The sequence below is a fragment of the Cervus canadensis genome, chromosome 1 (genome assembly GCF_019320065.1).
Source record: "Cervus canadensis isolate Bull #8, Minnesota chromosome 1, ASM1932006v1, whole genome shotgun sequence".
Lineage (NCBI taxonomy): Eukaryota > Metazoa > Chordata > Mammalia > Artiodactyla > Cervidae > Cervus > Cervus canadensis.
Genome location: NC_057386.1, coordinates 15,088,253 through 15,109,095, shown reverse-complemented (window position 1 = coordinate 15,109,095; position 20,843 = coordinate 15,088,253). Strand labels below are relative to the sequence as shown.

General features: G+C 35.4%; 1 protein-coding gene across 5 annotated transcripts in view; it reads left to right on the top strand.

The window, feature by feature from the left end:
- TANC2 (tetratricopeptide repeat, ankyrin repeat and coiled-coil containing 2) overlaps positions 1-20,843 on the top strand; it is a 371,222-nt gene that overhangs the window by 132,832 nt on the left and 217,547 nt on the right. For 3 of the 5 annotated variants that reach the window (XM_043465338.1, XM_043465346.1, XM_043465331.1), the window contains exon 4: positions 7,446-7,628. In XM_043465338.1, coding sequence (XP_043321273.1) covers positions 7,446-7,628 — 183 coding nt within the window. The remainder of the gene's footprint in view (positions 1-7,445; positions 7,629-20,843) is intronic. The other 2 variants (XM_043465364.1, XM_043465355.1) reach the window with 1 other exon arrangement.

Sequence of the window (20,843 nt, the reverse complement as noted above, 5' to 3'; positions counted from 1 at the left end):
TTGCCTCTCCACGTTAATGATAGAATCAAGGTCAACAAAATAAATTACTGGGATTTAATTGGGTTTGTAGTAAGTCTATTAGTTTCAGGAGAATTGACATTTTTATAGTTTTGATTCTGTGCATTCATGAATGTGGAGTTTCTCTCCATTTTAGATCTTCTTTGACCTCTTTCATCAAGAGGTTTTGTAGTCTTCCTCATAGATCTTCTGTACATTTTGTTAGAATTATACCTAAGTATTTCACTTTTTAAATCCACAATTTTATAACTTCAACATCCTTGCCATATCTGAGGCTGGTCTGATGCATGTACTGTCTCCTTGTACTGGGTTGTTTTGTTTGTTTGTTTGTTTTTATTTAAGTGTGCCTTGTAAGTTTCTGCTGAAAGGTGAACTTAGTATACTGGATAAAATTAACTGCAGTAAATAGTAATGTAATTTTAATGTGGGAGTAGGGTGGGCAGCATCTTTAGTCCTTTGATTTTGGTGAGCTTGTGCCCCTGGACTGTGAACTTTGCATGTGCCTCTGAGTTATTGTGTTCCATTGATTTTGTGTCCATTTCTTTTGCCAATACCACCTGCTCTCTAGATTGCAGTAACTTTACATTCGTCTTGAAGTTAGGTACTGCGAGAGTCCAAACATTGATTTTATTGTTCAGAATTAGTCTATCCTAGCCCCTTTATTTTTATGTAAAAATTTAAAGTCAGCTTTTTGATTTCTACAAAAATAATTGCCCACTGGATTTTCATTTGGATTACTTTTAATCTATAGATCAGTTTGATACTTAGCATCATAAAATGTTATGATCCACGAACATAGTATATCTCATCATTTAGGTCATCAATTTCTTTCATCAATGTTTTGTAGTTTTTAGCATACAAATATTATACATATTTTGTTAGATTTATTCCTGATTTCATGTTTTTAACGGTGCTATTTTAATGTTACTGGTTTAATTTTTTTTATTTTCCACATATTCATTGCTGGAATATAGAAAGACACCTGCTTCTTGTATATGGACTCTGTAACCTTTGAGTTTGCCTAACTCACCTTTTTTTTTTCTAGTGGCTTTTTTTTTGGTAGATTTTTCAAAATTTTTTACCGAGGTAGTCATGCTATCTGGTACATGACCCTGTGCTAGTTATTACTCTTCTCTTGGCCTGTTTCCTGCTTGATATATGGACTTGTTATGAGACTATTACTGAGTAATGGAGTGATATAAGTTAAAAGGACTTTTGGAATAATTTTAGCCAAAACTCCTTTGTTTATGAAATATGTAAAAGCCCATTGATTTTAAGTTTATCACTGTGCTGTGTTTTGTTTCTCTGAGTACTTTTTAAGAATAAGCTTTTAATAACATATTAAACTGGAAAATTCACAAATTTTATCAAAAGCCTTTAGCATGATAATTCACTGAATTATATGTACAGTTCAGTGAATTATCATGCTAAATGCTTTTGATTTATAAGTTTTATTTGTGGTCATTTATGCAACTTGAAAAATTAGAAGGCAGTTCTGTAGAACAGGTATGGCCTTTGGCTAAAGAATTTCTTTATTAACTTGAACTTTAATATTTCATAATCATCTGTACTAAATATAAGACTTAGTGAAGACTGAAATTTTTATTGAATCATAATTGCTCCTAACATTACTTTAGTGTCCATATACTTGATATCCTTGTGCTTTCTCAGTGCAATTTTTGAATGCTTAATTACCAGGTATCTAGCATAATTGAATTTTTTCCTGTGACATTAGCAGTTTATTTTTTCTGCCTATATCTCTATCACGTTATTTTAGTAATTTTTACTCTGAAGCAGGACAAAGTGAGTAGTAGGAAAAAGAAAGAACGAAAATGAAGACTGGACAGTTTGGGGTGCCAGTAGATCCTACCTTGCATGCGTGCCAGCTTGCTTCAGTCATGTCCCACTCTTTGCGATCCTATTGACTATAGCCTGCGAGGCTCCTCTGTCCATGGGAATCTCCAGGAAAGAATGGAGTGGGTTACCATGCCCTTTTCCAGGGGATCTTCCCAACCCAGGGATAGAACCCGTGTCTCTTCCATCTCCTGCATTGGCAGGTGGGTTCTTTACCACTAGTGCCACCTGGCAAGCCCCAGATACCATCTTACATGCTTGGTATATTGGATTTCAAATTTTTTACTTCCTTACTGGTTATAAAATTATTCATCCATTCCTTTTACTGTGTAGCTTTTTAGTGTTTCCCACTGAAATGGGCCAAGTGTATTTCCATGCTCCACTGATGTCTTACTTGGACTTGGGCCAGTAAAGTGTTAGTGAACAGAGGTCTTAAATACCCTCTTCTGATTTAACTTGGTCTCTTGCAGCCCTGTGATCTTCCATGGGAAGAGCATGCCCCACGTATTCACTGAAACATATTTTTATAGTTTTTTCTCTATAGCTACAATGAGTTCAAGCACAATTTATAGGGCAGAGAAGATAGAGGGAAAATATTTTTAAGCAGAAAAGTAAACTAGGACATCCATACTGGACTAATTGCAGTATTATTCCTTAAGGAGTATTATTAGATTCTAAAATTATCAGCCAAGATTTAACATTGGAAAATTTCAAGTAAAAAGAAGTATTTCACTAAATCAAATGCATTCTTCTAGATATATATATATTTTGTGATTTTTCTCTAATTAGGGAATTATTACACTAATGATATACCTCTTTGTTTGTAAACATGTAAAATACTATACGTGCATGTGCACGTGCTCAGTTGTGTCTCTTTGTGACCCCATGGAGTGTAGCCTGCCAGACTCCCTCGTCCATGGAATTTTCCAGGCAAGAATACTGGACTGAGTTACCATTTCCTACTCCAGGGGATCTTTCTGACCCAGGGATTGAACCTGCATCTCCTGCATTGGCAGACGGATTCTTTACCATTGAGCCACCTGGGAAGTGTAAAATACTATAATTCCATATAAATTATAGTAAAATACTATAATTCCTTATAAATCAGTCTCATGTCTATTTATGAAAGCCCCTAAGTTAGAAATCTGTTAAGAAAGAGACTTGATAAATAGGTTTAGGAGATATAGTATTCATCTGATCACAGCTCCAGAGAGAAAGAGAAAAGAACCATTGGAAGAGAAGAATTAGTCAACATAGCGAAAGAAAGGACCTAGTGACTAATGAGAAATAAAAAGTTAAGACCTATTCTGGTAAAATATCTGAAATCCAAAGATAAGGAATAAGTCCTAGATTTCTACCAACAGAAGTTTTGGGGAAAGATAAGAGTTATCTGGACTATGGTAATAATAGAAGAAATGAAGAGAACATGGCAGATTTGAATTCTATTTGAGATTGATAACCTGCAGAATAGCTATTGCATTTGTTGCAAAGGGATGTGATGGGAAGAAATGATTACTAGGTTTTTGGTTCGAGTAAATACATAAGTACGTGGTAAATATCTATGTAATATTTTTAATTGAGGTAATTTTAACCATTTTATTTTATACAATTCAGTGAACTTTAGTACATTTACAGTGTCGTACAAACATCACTGCTATATAATCCATCACCCTAAAAGGAAACCTGTACCTATTAAGCATTCAGTTCCCATTCCTGTAGTCGTTCTTGGAAACTACTAATCTCCTTTCTGTCTGAATTTGCTTTCTCTGAACATTTCATATAAATGGAATCATACAACATGTAGCATTTTTTAGTCTGGCTTCTTTCACTTAGTATAATGTTTTCAAAGTTTTATCAGTGTTGTGGCATGAATCAAGCCTTCATTATTTTTATTGCTGAATAACATTCCATCATAATATGTCACATTTTCTTTATTGATTCACCAGTTAATGATGTTTGCGTTGTTTCAGTTTTGGGCTATTTTGAATAATGCTGCTGTGAATGTCCTGGTTTTTCCTTGAAAACCTGTTTTCGTCGCCTTTGGGTATCCACTTAGAAGAGGGTTGGACTGTATTAGATGGTAATTCTGTGTCTGACTTTTTGGGGAACTGCGAAAATGTTTTAGACAGCAGCTATAATGTCTCATATTTCCACCAGCAATGTATGAAGGTTCTAAGTTTTTCCACATCCTTACCAACACTTCCCTGTTGTTTTAACAGCCATTACATGGAGTGTGAAATGGTGCTGCATGTAATACTATGTGCTTTCCCCTCTTTCCCCTCAGTTTTATTGAGATATGATAGACAAATAAAAATTGTATATATTTAAGGTGTACGACATGATGTTTAACGAATATGTACATTGTGAAATGATTGCCACAATCAAGCTGATTAAGGTATCCATCACCTCACATGTTTATCCTTTTTGTGTGTATGTGTGAGGATATTTGAGATCTACTCTCTCCACATATTTTAAGTATACAATATATTATTATTTGCTGTAGTCACCATGGTGTACATTAGGTCTCCAGAACTTATTCATCTAATAACTGAAAGTTTTACCCTTTGACCAACATCTCCCTTTTGCCTCTACCTCCTAGCCCCTGGCAACCACCATTCTTCTCTTTGCTGCTATGATTTTGACCTTATTTTTTTAGATTCCACATATAAGTGAGATTATGTGGAGATGTTTCTTTCTGTGTCTGGTTATTAGCATAATGTCCCCCAGGTTGTATGTTGTTGCAAGTGAAAGGAGTTCCTTCTTTTTTTTTTTTTTTAAGGCTGAATAGTATTCCTTGGAGAGAGAGAGAGAGAGAGAATGTGTGTGTGTGTAAAATCACATTTTCTTCATTCATCCATCCATCCTTTGACAGACGCTGAAGTTGTTTCTATATTGTGGCTACTTTGAATAATGCTGCAGTGAACATGGGAGTGCAGAGATCTCTTTGAGATAGTGATTATATTTCCTTTTGGTATATACTCAGAAGTAGGTTTGTTGGATCATATGATAGTTCTATTTTTAATTTTTGAGGACTCTCCATTACTGTTTTTCATAATGGTTGTACCAATTTATATTCCCACCAACAATGTATAGGGGTTCCTTTTTCTCCACATCATTGCCAATACTTGTTAGCTTTTGACATTTTGATAATAACTGTCCTAACAGGTGTGAGGTGGTATCTCATTGTGATTTTGATTTTTGTGATTGATGATTGTTGATGTTGATTGCTTTTTCATGTGCCTGTTGGCTATTTGTATTTATTATTTGGAAAATATTTATTCACATCCTTTGCCCATTTTAAATTAGGTTTTGTTTTTGTTATTGAATATGGGTACCTTACATATTTTTAGTATTAACCCCTTATCAGATATTTGGTTTGCAAATATTTTCTCCCATTCTGTAGGTTGCTTTTTCATTTTGTTGATGCTTTCCTTTGCTGTGCAGAAACTTTTTAGTTTGATATAGTTTCACTTGTTTTTATTGGTTATAGTTTTGATGTCAAATCCAAAACAAAAAATTTTCAAGATGAATTTCATGGATTTTTCCTCCAAGGTTTTCTTCTAAGAACTTTATGATTTCAGGGCTTACGTTTGTCTTTAACCCATTTTCCATTGATTTTTGTATGTGGGGTCAGACAAGGATCCAGTTTCACTTTTTGCATGTGATTATGCAGTTTTTCCAATACTGTTTATTGAAGAGACTGTCCTTTCCCCATTGTGTATTCTTGGCACCCTATCAAAGATTAGTTGACCACATATGCATGAATTTATTTCTAGATTCTCTGTTCTCTTCCACTGATATATGTGTCTGTTTTTATGCTGGTACCAAGCTGTTTTACTACTGCTTTGTAATATAATTTGAAATGAGGAAGTGTCAGCTTTGTTCTTCTGGCTCAAAATTACTTGATTACATTAGCTGTTTAGAGCTTTTGTGAAAGATTGTGAAGGAATTTTAGGATTTTTTTTTTCTATTTCTGTGAAAAAATGTCATTGGAATTTTTATAGAGATTACATTGGGTCTGTAGATTAGTTTGGGTAGTAAGAACATTTTAATAATTATTACAGTCCATTAACACAGGAAATCTTTCCATTTATTTATATCTTTAATTTCTTCATGAATATCTTGTAGTTCTCCATGTACAGATCTTTTACTTTGGTTAAATATATTCCTAAGTATTTTAATCTGTTTGGTGTTAAGCATACTACTTTAAATTCTGTTCCTTATTGTTCTGTGTTCCCTCTGAGACTGTTTATTTTGCATGGTCTTTCTGACTTGCTTTTTTCATGTTATGTTTCTTTGTTATTGTTAGTTAAGGGTCAGATACTGTATATGAAAATGGTGGAAATAATCTGAGACCTTATGATGATGTTAGCTTCCTCTGAGAAGATTTATGTTTGTTTCTGGCAGGCACAAGCAATCTGAGATTGCCTTGATTAAATTTTGTGGTACACATTTGGAGCTGAACTTCAGTCCTGTAAAGGCCAGTCTAGTTTTGGTTTATACTCACTCCTAGAATGTAGCCCTTTGGGGTTCCAAACAAAGTGTTGGAGTTTTACCAGCTCCCTCTTAGAAACTTGGTTCTCCCAGCTTGTCCTCCCAGCTCTGTAAAACTGTCAGTGACTTCTTAGCCTTTCAGATGCCACTAAATGAAAAGTGACCCCACATACCAGGTCTCAGTCTTCTTGTACTTCTTCATCATGCTGTTAATCTCCAGTGCCTTTAGGAAGATTTTAAAAACATACACAGTTGTAGTTTTCGTAGGGCAAAATTGGTCTGAAGTGTGTAATCTGCCGTTACCAGAAGTAGAAGCCAACAGCATATCCGTGGAAGTAAACAACATATCATTTACTCTTTTTTTAAATGTTTGGGCAGATTCAAAATTCACCATATAATGTTAGTCTTACCCACTTGTATTTTCATGTGCAGTCTTGGAGAAAGAGAATAAGAAATAGTTACAATGATCCTACCAGGAATTGCACAGATTGCATTGTCAAGCAGGTGAATATCTTCTTTCATGTTGATCTTATCAGGGACAATTGAAGATTGTTGTTCTAATTATAACACTTGTTGTATTATAATTATTATTTTTAAAAGATTTTTTTTGATGTGGACCATTTCAAAGTCCCCGTTGAATTTGTCATAATATTGCTTCTGTTTTATGTTCTGTTTTTTTGACCATGAGGCATGTGAGACCCCAGCTCCCTAACCAGGGATTGAACCTGCACCCCACCCCCTGCATTGGAGGTGGAGTCCCAACCACGCGCCCACCATGGATGTCCCCTGTAATTATTGTTTATGTGACTATGTTGCTCATGAAACAGTGAACCCTTACGAGGAGGAATCCTATCTTATTCTTGTTCAGGTTCTTAGTGCTAGACCTCAAAGTAAGTACCCAGTAATGGAGAAATGAACGAATGTGTTGGGAATACCTTATTTGTCTTTTCAGAGTGAAGAATCAGTATCAGTATACACTGTGCTGAGTCATCCAGAAAGGTCAATTTTAATAGAGAAGAATTTTAGGAGATGAACCTCTTCTCACCAGCTCTTTTGTCCTGTCTTCTCCTGTATCACAGGTGGCATCTCCACAGAAAGCGACTGTGCTTTTGAGCCAGACTACGCCGTCCCACCACTTCCCGTGAGTGAAGGTATGCAGCACATTCGGATTATGGAGGGCATGTCTCGCTCTCTTCCATCCTCCCCCTTACTCACACATCAGTCTATCAGTGTTCGGCTCCAACCTGTGAAGAAGTTAACTGGTAAGGACTTTACCTACGTTGAGTATGTTTAACAGGAAACCTAACAGTATGCACTCTAGATCATAGCAAATATGTTTATGTGCATCTCTAGGTTTTTCCTCTTTGGCCTTTCTAATGTCACTGACTCTTGGAAAGTAGAGCTCCCACTGATTTTAATTTAGGAAATTAGACGAGTGCTCCATTTGACAGATTGATGTATTTATTTTCTAAATGATCCATCTGTTGTGGACATATTTTTCCAGGCTTTCAGGAAATTTCTGGTTTTGCGAGAATATACTGTTGTTCTGATTGCATTTATCAGCTTGTTCATGTCAGATTACCAGATGGAGATATTGTAATTTTAGAATAATGAAAGCTTCATAGTTCAGTAAGGGTACATATTTTTTGTTTGAAATCTTGATTTGTATTTTTCATCCCTATTTTTAACAGCTAATTTAGATGTTTACTTCTCCATGGTACTCTCCACATTTACCTCTCCAACTTCTTAAAATATTCACTATAGTATAGGTTGTGGATTGACTTTAACATGATCTCACAGTAGGTATTGTACAGCCAGATCAAGTTGTTAGGTATCAAACTGTGCCTTTATTAAATGAAATTTTATCTCTTAGAACTTTTTCAGGAAAGAAGATTTAATATGTTAAATGATACTTATGTGCAAAAGTATGTATGCCTGGGTCATTTTGTTAGATTTCCTTTAACATTATTAGTTTATATCCAGTATCAGTAAGTTGACTGGCATTGAATGGATTATAAGTGTACGGAGGCAAGAAATAAAGTCATTCCCAAAGGATATATTGACTTCCTCCTATGTGTCTGGCATTGAGTTAGACAATAGAGTTGATTATCAAACAACATTACAAAAGAAAATAAAATGATGGGGGGAAATGAGATTTTCAGACTCTTCCGTCTATTTTGAATGAAACTTGTATTACAGTGTTTATAATTTTCATTAAAATGATAGCATTTATTCTGTAGACCTGCAGAGCATAAGTTATGCTCTTATATTGCTTATTTTTGTTTTAGTCATCTTCAAGTGTCTGACTCAAAGTCTGTTTTGATTCTTGGATTAGGTAAAAATCAATAAAATATCTTAATACCATTTTACTAAAATACTTATTCCTTCTGTTATCTAAAAATAGGAAAATTATATGTAATTGGTCTTGAATAAAAATTTCAATGCTTAGAAATTTCCCCTTTTTCTTACAGTTTAAGGTATTATTGATTACTGAAAATGCAAATAACCAAATCTGATGGCTGCCAAGTGATGTGCTTCATTTTACCTCACATATGGGAAGAAATAGCAAGAAAAATTGTTTCCTTATAGAACTTAGCTGTATTGCCTGTATTGCCCAAGATTTTAGAGATACCACTTTCCTGTCCCATTTGACTACCCCAGTTTGAACTTCAGCTTAAATAGACAACCTTTAGGTAACCCAAAAGATAAGTACGTATAATAACAAAGTCAACAACCTGCCTGAAAACAGAGAGGTGGTAGAGGGAAGCAGCAATAAGTATACTTGGTTTAATTACATGTATGAACTATTCAGGTTTAATATTACGGTACTTGAAAGGTAAGTATCCTCTCAGATAATTTTGTTTTATTCACTGAAGAGATTTTCAAAGCCTTAAGAGTTTAAAGTTTGAAGATGCATTTTAAAATATCTGAACAAAAGAAATCTATCTCCTGAAAGAGGATGCTGTGAAAACTTTTCTGTGACAAATTTTCTGCCAAGTGAATTAGGTGATAAAAATCTTTTGGTTTAACCCAGAATGAAATTACTTTGGAATTTAAATTTAAAATATTATTTAGTAGATTACTCATCAGTTATCTTTCCTTTCCTAATTATATTTTGGTATAAATAAGTGAAAAGAACATTGAATGGAAAAAGATTAGCTGACCATAAGGGAATGTCCTCCAGAGAGTTGTTCTTAACAAAATACATTAATTGAATATGGCCATTAGGGCTACACATACTAATTTATCCATTTCCATTCATTTAAACTTCCAGCTACCTTGTCTTGCTTGTATTCGTATTACAACCAAACTGAGTAAGTGCGGCTGGAATAGTCATCTTTTTCTGTTTTCTTTCTGACTTTATCTAATATTTAGTCCCCTGTCTCTATTACCATCAAGGTAGTTTGCTCATTATTCTGTGCTCCTTACTTAATCATTAAACAAATATCTGTTTAGGACCTACTGTATCAGGCACTGCTCTAGATAAAGTAAACAGCGTGCAGGAAAAGACACTTGAAGCCCCTGCCTTTGGAGATGTTTATATTCCAGTTGTGAGGGAGCTGTAATAAACATAATAACCAATAAATAAATAATTTTAGATAGTAGCAAGTACTGTAAGGGTAATAAAGTAGGAAAAGGGAGAGAGAAAGACTGGGGTAGAGGTAGGTTTCTCTCTATGGAGTGATTGGGGAGAATCAGAGGAGGAGGTATTTGAACTGAGGCTCAGTGATAAAGAATATGCCTGCAGTGTAGGGGCCCTATGTTCAATATCTGGGTCTGGGAGATGCTCTGGAGGAGGGCATGGCAACCCACCCCAGTATTCTTGCCTGGAGAATCCCATGGACAGAGGACAGAGGAAGATCTGGGGTTAGAGCCTTCCAGGCAGAGGGAACAACCAGAACAAAAGTCCTAAAGCAGAAATCAGTGCTGGTGAGTTGAAGAATTAGAGAGAAGGCAGTGTGACCTCAGCAGAATAAGTCAGAGGGGAGGGGTGTATCAAATAGTTGAAGACATGGGCAGAAGCCAGAGTTTTTTATGATCATGGTAGGGAACCTACTCTGTAGGATTTTTAGCAGAGCTGGAATGGGAAATAATATGATCTGATTTACCTGTTTATCAGAACTTGATGGCACATGTGTTATGAGTGGCCTGTGAGAGTCTAGAGCAGCGGTCCACAACCTCGTTGGCACTGGTTTCGTGGAAGACAATTTTTCCACAGACCAGGTTGAGGGGGTTGGTTTAGGGATGATTCAAGTGCATTATATTGATTGTGCACTTTGTTTCTATTATTGTTACATCAGCTCTACATCAAATCATCAGGCCTTAGATCTCAGAGGTTGGGGACCCCTGGTCTAGAGAATCCCACATTGATTAACCATGTGTGTGTTTTCCAGACCTTTAACAAGTCTTTACCTTCTGACAAGTTAATAGAGTATCGAAAGACAGTCATTCTTTTTGTTTGTTTTATCCAGTAAAACGTAACAGAGTAACATTTCCCTATTACTGTTTTTTTATAACCTTTGTACTTTCAACTTATTTGTCTTAGTCCTTCACACAGTTGTATATGAAGATCTGTTTCCAAATACTTTGACTTATCTTTAGTCTCACGGGAGTGAGAATGGGGAAAGGCCTGCTCAAGAATAAAGATATGTAATTTGGAGCTTGAAAACTAAGTGTGTGTGTGTGTATATATGTGTGTGTGTGTGTGTGTGTGTATGTGTATATATATATATATAGTTATTGTGTGTGTGTATATATGTATATGTTTAAAATATATATAGCTCTATCCAATACAAAAACAGGTTACAGTAAAAGTGGTTAAGAGAGGAGTGGGCTCTGTGGTCATGCTACTTGTGTCTGTATCACAGCTCTGAGAAAATCACTTAACTACTCCCTGCTTCTGTTTCTTCATCTGCAAAGTGGGGTTAACGATCCCTCCTACCTCATGGATAGTCAGACCTGTCCATTGATGGTTACCAGTTGCTTAATACATGCATAAATACATGTATTTGTTATTGTTGCTAAGTTGTGTCAGACTTTGTGACCTCATGGACTGCAGCACACCAGGCTTCTCTGTCCTTTGCTATTTCCCAGAGTTTGCTCAAACTCATGTCCATTGAGTCAGTGATACTATCTAACCATCTCATCCTCTGCTGCCCCCTTCTCCTTTTGTCTTTAATCGAAATGCTCAGAATGTGTGAGCAGTTATTGTTGAAAAAATCTGTTTAAATTTGGTGAGAAGTTCTTAAAAACTCTATTGAACATTAGATACCAATTTGGAACTTTAAAATTTGTCATGTTTTAAAAATTATACTTTTTAATGAGTAATAGTAATAATGATAACAATTCTCATTTGAGTGCCTGTTGTGTGACATACCATATAAACACATATTCTTCACTGTATCTCCATTTTACACATGAATAAATGAAGCCTTAGAAAGGTAAAATGTCTTGCTCAAAATAATACAACTAAAAAGAGATCAATGCCAGAATTAATACCTAAGCCTTTAAACTCCAAGTGAGGTTCATTTTACCAATGAAAAAGTTGAGGTTTATAGAATTTACCCAGGGCATCTGGTATATCAGTTAAGACTTTTTGTTTAAAAAAAAGAAAGTAACAAGACATAGCCATGGTTTAAGCAATATAGGGAAACTAGAAGACCTGGAGGTTGGTCATGCCTCAAGGTTCATTTGGCTTAGTTGGATATTGCTTTGAAGAGAGTGCAGAGATACACTATTGGCCCTCATTAACTGTGGTAACAGAATTGCCACTGTTCTCCAGCTTTTTATTCAGTGCTCTTTCCAAGATGTTTTTGTTCATAATATCATAAAGTCCCTAAGGGTGCTTCTTAAAATGTAGAAGTTGGAAGTGACAGTGGTTCATTCATCAACACTTAATGAATTTACACGCTTGAGTTTAGTAGACGTTAAATTTTGAGTATTCATACTGTTAGTAGAGCTGTAAATTGGTGCACTGTTTTTGTAGGACAGTCGGAAATAGGTGTCAGAATTGTAATGCTCATCATCTTTGACCCAACAATTTTATTGCTAAGAGTTTATTTTATAAATAAATTTGAACACATTTAAAAATTATGTGTATATGTAATATTGTTTATGTAGTAGAAAAAAAAAAGACAGTCTAAATATTTATCAGTAATAGTCATCTATTTATGTTTTTAAATGATATGCAAACATATACATATCGCACATGCGTTCATTTGGTGGTGAAGGGGAGAAATGATAGCTCAAACTCAGAAGCAGGGGGAGGAAGACATGAATTTTGTTGTATGCCCTCCTGTAATGTTTGTGTTTCTATGTGTAAATCCCATTCTCAAGAGGCAGTATAACAAAATGGACCCTGACTGCCCTTTCCTAATTGTGTCAACTTGTGCAAAGTTGCTTCAAGTCTCTATACTTCAGTTTCTTTGTTACTAAAATAAGGATTAAAATAGTATTTACCTCATAGGACTGATAAGAGAATTGGATGGGTTGATTTGTGTAAAGCTCGTAAGACAGTGTCTGGCATAGAGTAAACAGTCTAGTAAATATTAAAATAGATTTGGATGAAATAAATTATAAAGTAGATTTCTATCAGCTGTCAAATATGAATTCTGAGTCTTTGAAACATGACCTTCAAATAATTTATTTAATTGCCTTAAGTAAGTCATTCTCCTGTTGCAGGGAGTTAACCTTAGAATACTGATGTCAAAAAACAAAAAAAATACTGATGTCAAATGGATTAGTAGCTAGCCTCTGGGAAAAGATTTTTTGGCCTGATTTTTAAAGTATTTGCTACCGATAGGTTGTAATGACCATGTGGCAGTCCAATTTAGATGGTAAATAATTCACAATATCCAGTACAATCATGCTGCAGCCTAGTTATTTTAGATGCTAGCTAAGGCCAAAATATTGTTTTCATTATTCATAAAATGAAATTATTAATTTGTTTCTGAGACATCCTGGGAAAATTGCTTAAAGCTATTTTGACATTAAAAAGAGCCTATATAGTTAGCCTACATAGTTTGATACATTGTAGTGTACTTATGATATGTTCTTTGCAAAGGAATAATTGTCTTGCAATTTTTAGAACCACTGAAATTCAGGGTGTACATTAGTTAGTTTTATTAGAAAAAAAATAACAGGGTTGCTATGAAGATTAAGATTTCTTAAACATACAACCTAGCTAGCATATAATAAGCATTGATAAGTGTTACTTTAATTTTATGCCTTGATAAAGTGGAAACATAGTTTGAGAAAATTATTGAAAAGCCACTTTGGAAATATAAAGAGCCTGGAGAGCATGTTAGTCTCTGTAGTCTGATTTATCTCCGTGCACTCATGCTGCTGTGGCGTAAGAGTAAAAATAACTAGGTTATAACTAGGGCGTTATAACCAAGGAGCAAGTTGGGCAGGGTGGCAGTGGATGAAAAACTCCTAAGAGGAGAAATCAAGGGTAGGGGAACTCTTGCTGAAGATCTGGGTAATTAGATACCAAGTGTGGAATATTCTTGCTGAACTGACTTCGTAGGATTCTTGCCTGCTGCTGGGCTAAGCTGAGGCCTTGTCAAATAATTGGGTTTGACATCAAACAATAGGGATTGACTACAAGGGTGTATTGTACAACACAGGGAATATAGCCAGTATTCTGTAATAACTATAAATGGTGTGTCACTTATAAAAATGGTCAGTAGGTAGATGGGTGGCTACCTACTGATGGCTCAGTGGTAAAGAATCCACGTGCCAAGCCGGAGACAAGGGATTGACCCCTGGATTGGGAACATCCACTGGAGAAGGAAATGGCAACTCACTCCAGTGTTCTTGCCTGGGAAATCCCAGGGACAAAGGAGCCTGGCGGGCTACAGTCCACAGTGCTGCAAAGAGTCAGACATGACTTAGCAACTGAGTAGCAGGTAGGTAGGCAGAGGACTCAGAGCAGCCTGGTTACGTGTTAGTTAAGAAGAGAGTCTCTGTCAACATATATATTTTGAACCCCTAAATGACAACATACATTATCCAACAGAGTTCTTTATTTGGTGTTTGCACATACTAGATTTGCAACATAATTAAATTTGCTCTTTAGATTTTTATAGAAACATAAGGTAGGAGTTTGTATTAATATATAGCAAATACTTTTCTACTAATTTTTGCATATTTGAATGGAAGTTACTCATACAGAATAAAAGCATTATTTATGCTATCATAGTATTTATTTATAGTGGAATTATGTAAGGTAGTTGTAGGATTGCTGTGTAAATTCCACTGAAATATAGTTGTTCTGTCTTCCTTTCTGTTCAACCACTACTAGGTGAGGTTTGCAAAAATGACATAATGTCACTTTATGGAGAAAGGGCCAAATCCTCTGGTGAGGATCAGCAATGTAAAGGAACCTCTGGACTCAGTTACTCAAACATTTAGGGTCAAAGTTGACTTAGCCAAGTACATGCAAAATTGTAAGAAACCATCATAGTATTTTTCAATAGATCTCTTGTCAGTATTTACCTATGGGAAGTCATCCTTTATAAACTTGTGCTCGGTTTCTCATTTCCTTGTGTCTCTCTAAATGCTCCTTGCCTCCTACAATGTATTCTTTTTTGTTTGAAGATCAATGCTTTCTAAAAGAAAATAGTGTGTTCCTAGGAAAATTACAGCATATACTACAGATAAGGATAATTCCCAGAAAGATGTTTTTATAATTTTCCTGTGAAACAGTTATTACTAGCCTTCATCTGTGTTCAAAAAAAAAAAAAGATTCCTGAGATGTGTTCTTTTCTTTGATGTACCATTTAACTAGTAAGCAGATAAGCTGATTCACTTCTTTCTTTTTCTGTCTTAGCATTATTAGTTGTTTGGTTCTGACTTTGATTGTAGAAAACTGAGTCACCTTGGCTAGTCTAAACAGAAAGACTTTTAGTAAAGGTTTATGGTGGCTTTCAGAATCTTCCAAGAAGGCCTGGCTGCAGTCAGAAACTTCACCACCCTACAGTCCTAAAGGAACAGCATGACAACCTCTATCACAGTTGCCCTGGAGGAACCAGTTGCCTCTTCACCGCAGAGTTTATCATATACTAATGAGTTTTCTTTTTCCCAGTGTGCATATATGTGTATATGTATGTTTGAGTGCTTTTATTAGAAAACAAGAAATACTGAAAGTGAATTTACTGTTCATTTAACTCAAGGATACAGAAGAAGCATAAGTAAACATAAAAGAAGTAATCAGAGAAGAATTAAAAGCAAAAATAAATACAGGTAAAGTGCAGAATAAAATTCTTGATCAGTGAAGCTGCAGACAAGTTCATTGAAAAGATTAAGAGAGTAGAAAATTCTTTGGACCAGTGTAATTTTCCATCATAGTGGAAAAGAGGAGAGAGAGGAGTTAAATAACTCTCAGGGCCCATAGAGCAAGAAATGAAACAGCCACTGATAATAATGTTCTTTGTTAGAATACATAGTATACAGGTTTATAGTAGGACCACATAAAAATTAGATAAATGGAAGAAAACAAACTGTAAAACTGACTCAAGTAGACAAAAATATGACTAGTCCAGTAACCAGAGAAATCAAAGAACCCTAAGAATCAGCAGGTCCAGATGATTTTGCAGTTTTACTAAACTTTTAGGTAATAGTAATAATATATAATGTTTATTGAGCTGTTTCTGTGTTCCAGACAGTATGAAATGCTTTACATAGTGAGCAGATTTAATTTTCATGGCAATCTAAGTGGATAGTCAGTGGCTTCTACGTCAAAACTTTCAGTAATGGCAAGCTTTCTGCTTTGTCCTTAGCCTGTTCTTTTGTTGAATAGTTTTAACCATCAATTTTCTATTTAAAAGTGAAAGTGTAGTCGCTTAGTCATGTCCAGCTGTTTGCAACCCCATGGACTGTAGCCTGTCAGGCTCCTCTTCCGTGGATTTCTCTAGGCAAGAATACTGGAGTGGATTGCCATTCCCTTCTCCAGATCTTCCCAACCCAGGGATCAAACCCAGGTCTCCTGCATTGCAGGCAGATTCTTTACCATCTGAGCTACCAGGAAAGCCCCATTTTACATATGTGCAAATATCCTCTGTTGTTTCCACCTAGTACTTCTGTTCATTTATGTCATAAATGAACTTCCTTTTTCACATGGCAGTCCTTTATATCCTGGAAAGCCATTTTCATATCTGCTTTCTCTAGCTTAAGAGACTTCATTTAAGACCTATCCAGTATGACAAACCCACTGGGAAAAAAAAAAAAAAAAGACCTATCCAGTATCAAGGTGGTACTACATCTATGTTATTTTCTTTATCTTCTAGTCTGATAATTATATCAAAATGGACATGAGATTATTTCAAAATTACTTTCCTTTGTGACCCTTTATTGACTCTCAGCGTTTTTCCTTTTATTAAGATTTTGTAGAAGCTATTATGATATTCATATTTTCTCACTTTCTAGTCCAATAGTCCTAGTTTCCTGCGTGGGTTTACAAAGATTTCTATTAGTAGTTTCATGTTCTGTCCTCATGTTCTTTTAGAACTCAAATGCAAACTGTGTGGTCCTGGATTTCAGGTATATGTTTTTAAACTCATAACTTGGACTTCAGTGACTTCTTAACAATGTTTACTTTACCCTTTTTAGTTTAAATACCGTTAATGGAGAAGATTAAAGCAGAGTAAGGAGTGAGTGATTGTTCTGTCTCTTGCTTAGAGGCAGTATGTGAAGCATGACACACTCTGCAGTCGGTTAATACTTGTTACACGGGTTCAAGCCCTGACTTTGCCACTTACTAGCTGTATGACCTTGACCAAGCCACGTAGTCCTCTGAGCATGCTTTCTAAACCATATTATAATGCTATCATTATTCTTATTATTTCCGCCTCACAGGGTATTGTAATATGTATGGTCAAGTACAGCTGATTGATTCATAAATGGAAGCCTAGAACAGTATCATTACGTTTATTATCTTTTCCATACACTGGATCTGGCCTTCTCATTTTTATTTACATTATTTATTATTATTATTTATTATTCTCATGTTTTCTAAAAATATCCAGACCTTCTTTTTTTGCTATCTTAAAAACATAGCTCTTCTCCTAAGGGACTCTATTCTTCCTTAACGATATAATTAGAGGGTTTTCCACTCTTCATCTTTGATTATGTCCTTCTTTCTTTGTATGTTTCTATTCTGGACACAAATCCATATTTATCAGAGAATGCATGGTATGCCCATGTTTCTTTATATTATTTCGTACATTTGTGGTTGTGCAAATTCCTTTTTAATTTTTAATCTATACTCTCAAGCTGGCTTCTCTGTTAGAATTACTGACTATTGGCTCACAACTTCCTTTCTGTGCTTTTTATTTGGAAATCTACTTGCCTAAAATCTGAAGTATAGATCTGACCTTTTCCAGCATTCCTGTTAGAGTGGTGACCCAGTACAGAAATGTTTGTATAGATAAATTTCTCTATGTGTCAAGCAGTTACTGCGTCAAACCTGTAAGTATGATTTTACAGTTACTACCATGAAGCCCTGTTACATTCAGTACTGTGCCCTGGATGTAATTCTCAATATTTGAAAGAGCCTAAAATAAAGTGTACATTTACTTGTCATAAAGTTATAGAGGCTAGCTTATTTTTTTTTGGATGAAATTATATCACCTTTTCTGTGATCAGCTTATGTTGACTTGAAACTCCAGTTAATAGTTTGTTATATCTGTGTGAATTAATAAATAAAGATTTTGGCATATAAAATCTCTTAAAATTTAAGTCTGTGGAGGAAAAATAACAAAAGGAATCCTGACAGGTGAAAAAGTTGACAATTACTTGGTTGATAATCTCTGATACTCCTTTGAGCTAGTGTGTGGTGTTTCTCAGAACTGAATGTCACTTTTAAAGATGGTAGTGAAGTTTATTAAAAAAAAAAAAAAAAAAATTCTTCATTGTCGAAGCTTCCTTTGTGATTTCCCCCAGAAAACTTACCACAGTTTTCTGGCACAGTTCCTAGGAAGTCTATTTTTAAGCCTAATTGTCCCTGTTTTCCCTACTTATCTACCCACCTGCTCTGCAATATGAGCAGTTCAAAAAGTGTCAGATGTTGAATGTAAGTACTAAATAATATTGGTCGTTAGTAATACCTTTCAGTCACAAAGTATCAGGAAAGGCAAATAAGTAAATACCCATGATTCAAAAGAAATCCTCTCGGTGACTTTCCAGACAGGAAGTAAATGACAGCATGAGATTATGTAACGCTGGTGTGCTCCGTGTGCTCAGGTGTGTCTGACTCTCTGCAGCCCTGTGGACTGCTCTTCTGTCCATGGAATTTTCCAGGCAAGAATACTGGAGTGGGTTGCCATTTCCCATTCCAGGGGATCTTCCTGACCTAGGGATTGAACTTGCATTTCTTGTATCTCCTGCATTGGTAGGCGGATTCTGTACCACTGCGCTGCCTGAGAAGCCCCTTTTAAAGCTTAGCAGAGAATATATATTCACTATATAATAACAGAACTTATTATAATGCTAAACTGTGTTTTTTTCTCATTATAGAAAATTATGTGCCCTAAATGATGCCACTTGTAAGAGTAATAAATACATTGTTGCTGTTCATTCGCTCCGTCATGTCCCACTCTCTGTGACCCCATGGACTGAGGCATGCCAGGCTTCCCTGTCCTTCACCATCTCCCAGAGCTTGCTCAAACTCACATCCATTCAATCGGTGATGCCCTCCAACCATCTCATCCTCTTCGTCTCCTTCTCTTCCTGCCTTCTGTCTTTCTGAGAATCAGGGTCTTTTCCATTGAGTCAGCTCTCCACATCAGGTGATCAAAGTATTGAAACTTCAGCTTCAGCATCAGTCCTTCCAATGAATATTAAGGGTTGATTTTCTTTAGAATTGACTGGTTTGATCTCCTGGAAGCCCAGTGGACTCTCAAGAGTCCGCTCCAACACCACAGTTAAAAAGCATCAATTCTTTGGCGCTCAGCCTTCTTTATGGTCCAACTCATGGCAGGGCAGAATTCTCCCTCTTTGAACATTTTAAACACCAGAGGGCAGAGTGTTTCAAAGGACATTTTCTTTATTATAAATACATTATCCCATTATCATTCATTCTTTCATGTCATTGGCTGCATGTTAAAAAATAAGAAATATGGCCGTTTGAGAATCATCTGTGTGTCTGAGTGATCTGTTTTGTTTAGACAATATCATGAGTGATATTCGGATATATACGAGTTAGTTAATCTATGTTTTCCCTCCCTTTCTAGTTAAAGTCTGTATTTCTGGCTTCTGAAAGTGACTGTTTCTTAAGCCATATGTACATCTATTATCATTTAGTGAATTTCATAAATTCAGGATTTACTTAGTGAATTAAGTAAAATGAGAGAAAGGAGATTGATAAGTATACCTTTTTAGTTCTACTTATCCATAAAAACTTTCTTAAAAAGCCCACCTGCCAGCTAATGATCTTTTTCAAATATTGGGATTGTAATTTAGAGATCACATTGAGGAAATTTTATTCAAGGGTTAGGTAGTAAAGTCAACATATCAAGTAAAAACTGTATATAATAAAAGTTATCCCCAGAAATCCCTTAAGTACCATTCATAGCATTCATTAAGCAGAAATACTGCTTCTCACTCTGTCCAACCTTGCCAGTTTTTAAAGCTCCTTTATTGACCACCAGATGAATAGTTGGCTCATGGGTAGAGGCTACATTATATGACTTTTAAAGAATATGTTTCCTTTCTTTTCTCTGTTAGTCATCACTCTTCTCTTAGATGTTGAAGTCCTAATCTGGAGCAGTAGCCATTCCTGGGAAAGAAAAAAACCAAAATTAGAATTTAGTCAAGGCTTGAGTTTTTATAATAAGTAGTGTGAATACTCTCTTCTGTGACAATAGAGAGTTCATATATTCACCTCTTCATAAGTATTACCCTACCTTTAAACACTATAGGGTTTAGCACTGATGTTTACTCCTTAGCAAAAGCTTATCAAGGGAGATGATTGGAAAAAGAATAAAAAGAATATAAAACTCTGTGTAAGGTTTAGAATGACTTAGCTAAATTAATCATAAGGGAGTTAAAAATTAGTACTCAGGGGAATAGCTTAGTCTCTTAAATCTCTTCCTACCCTTAAGTTAAACCTAATTTAAAAAAATAAAAGCAAAACCTAGGTATTTTGTCTTTTAAAATATCTTAACCACGTCCTTATCCCTATCAGCTCCTACAGAGCATAAGCAACATTAAAATGAAAATCAGTGAAAAAATGATTTGTTACCCAGGTTTGCATTTTTTCCAAAAGTACTCTGGGATCTAATGTGTAAATCAGCTCAGCATGATTTGGGGGAGAAGGGAACTTTCCCTCTTTTTCCTGAATTACTGAGTTACTGGTATTTTAAAAGATACAAAGAGAATTTCCCTTAAAAATAACCACTGAGGCAAAAAAAATTTTTTTTAATTAAAAAAAAAAAAAAGACACCCTAGGTAGATTAGTCTGTCAGGGAAACAGAGAA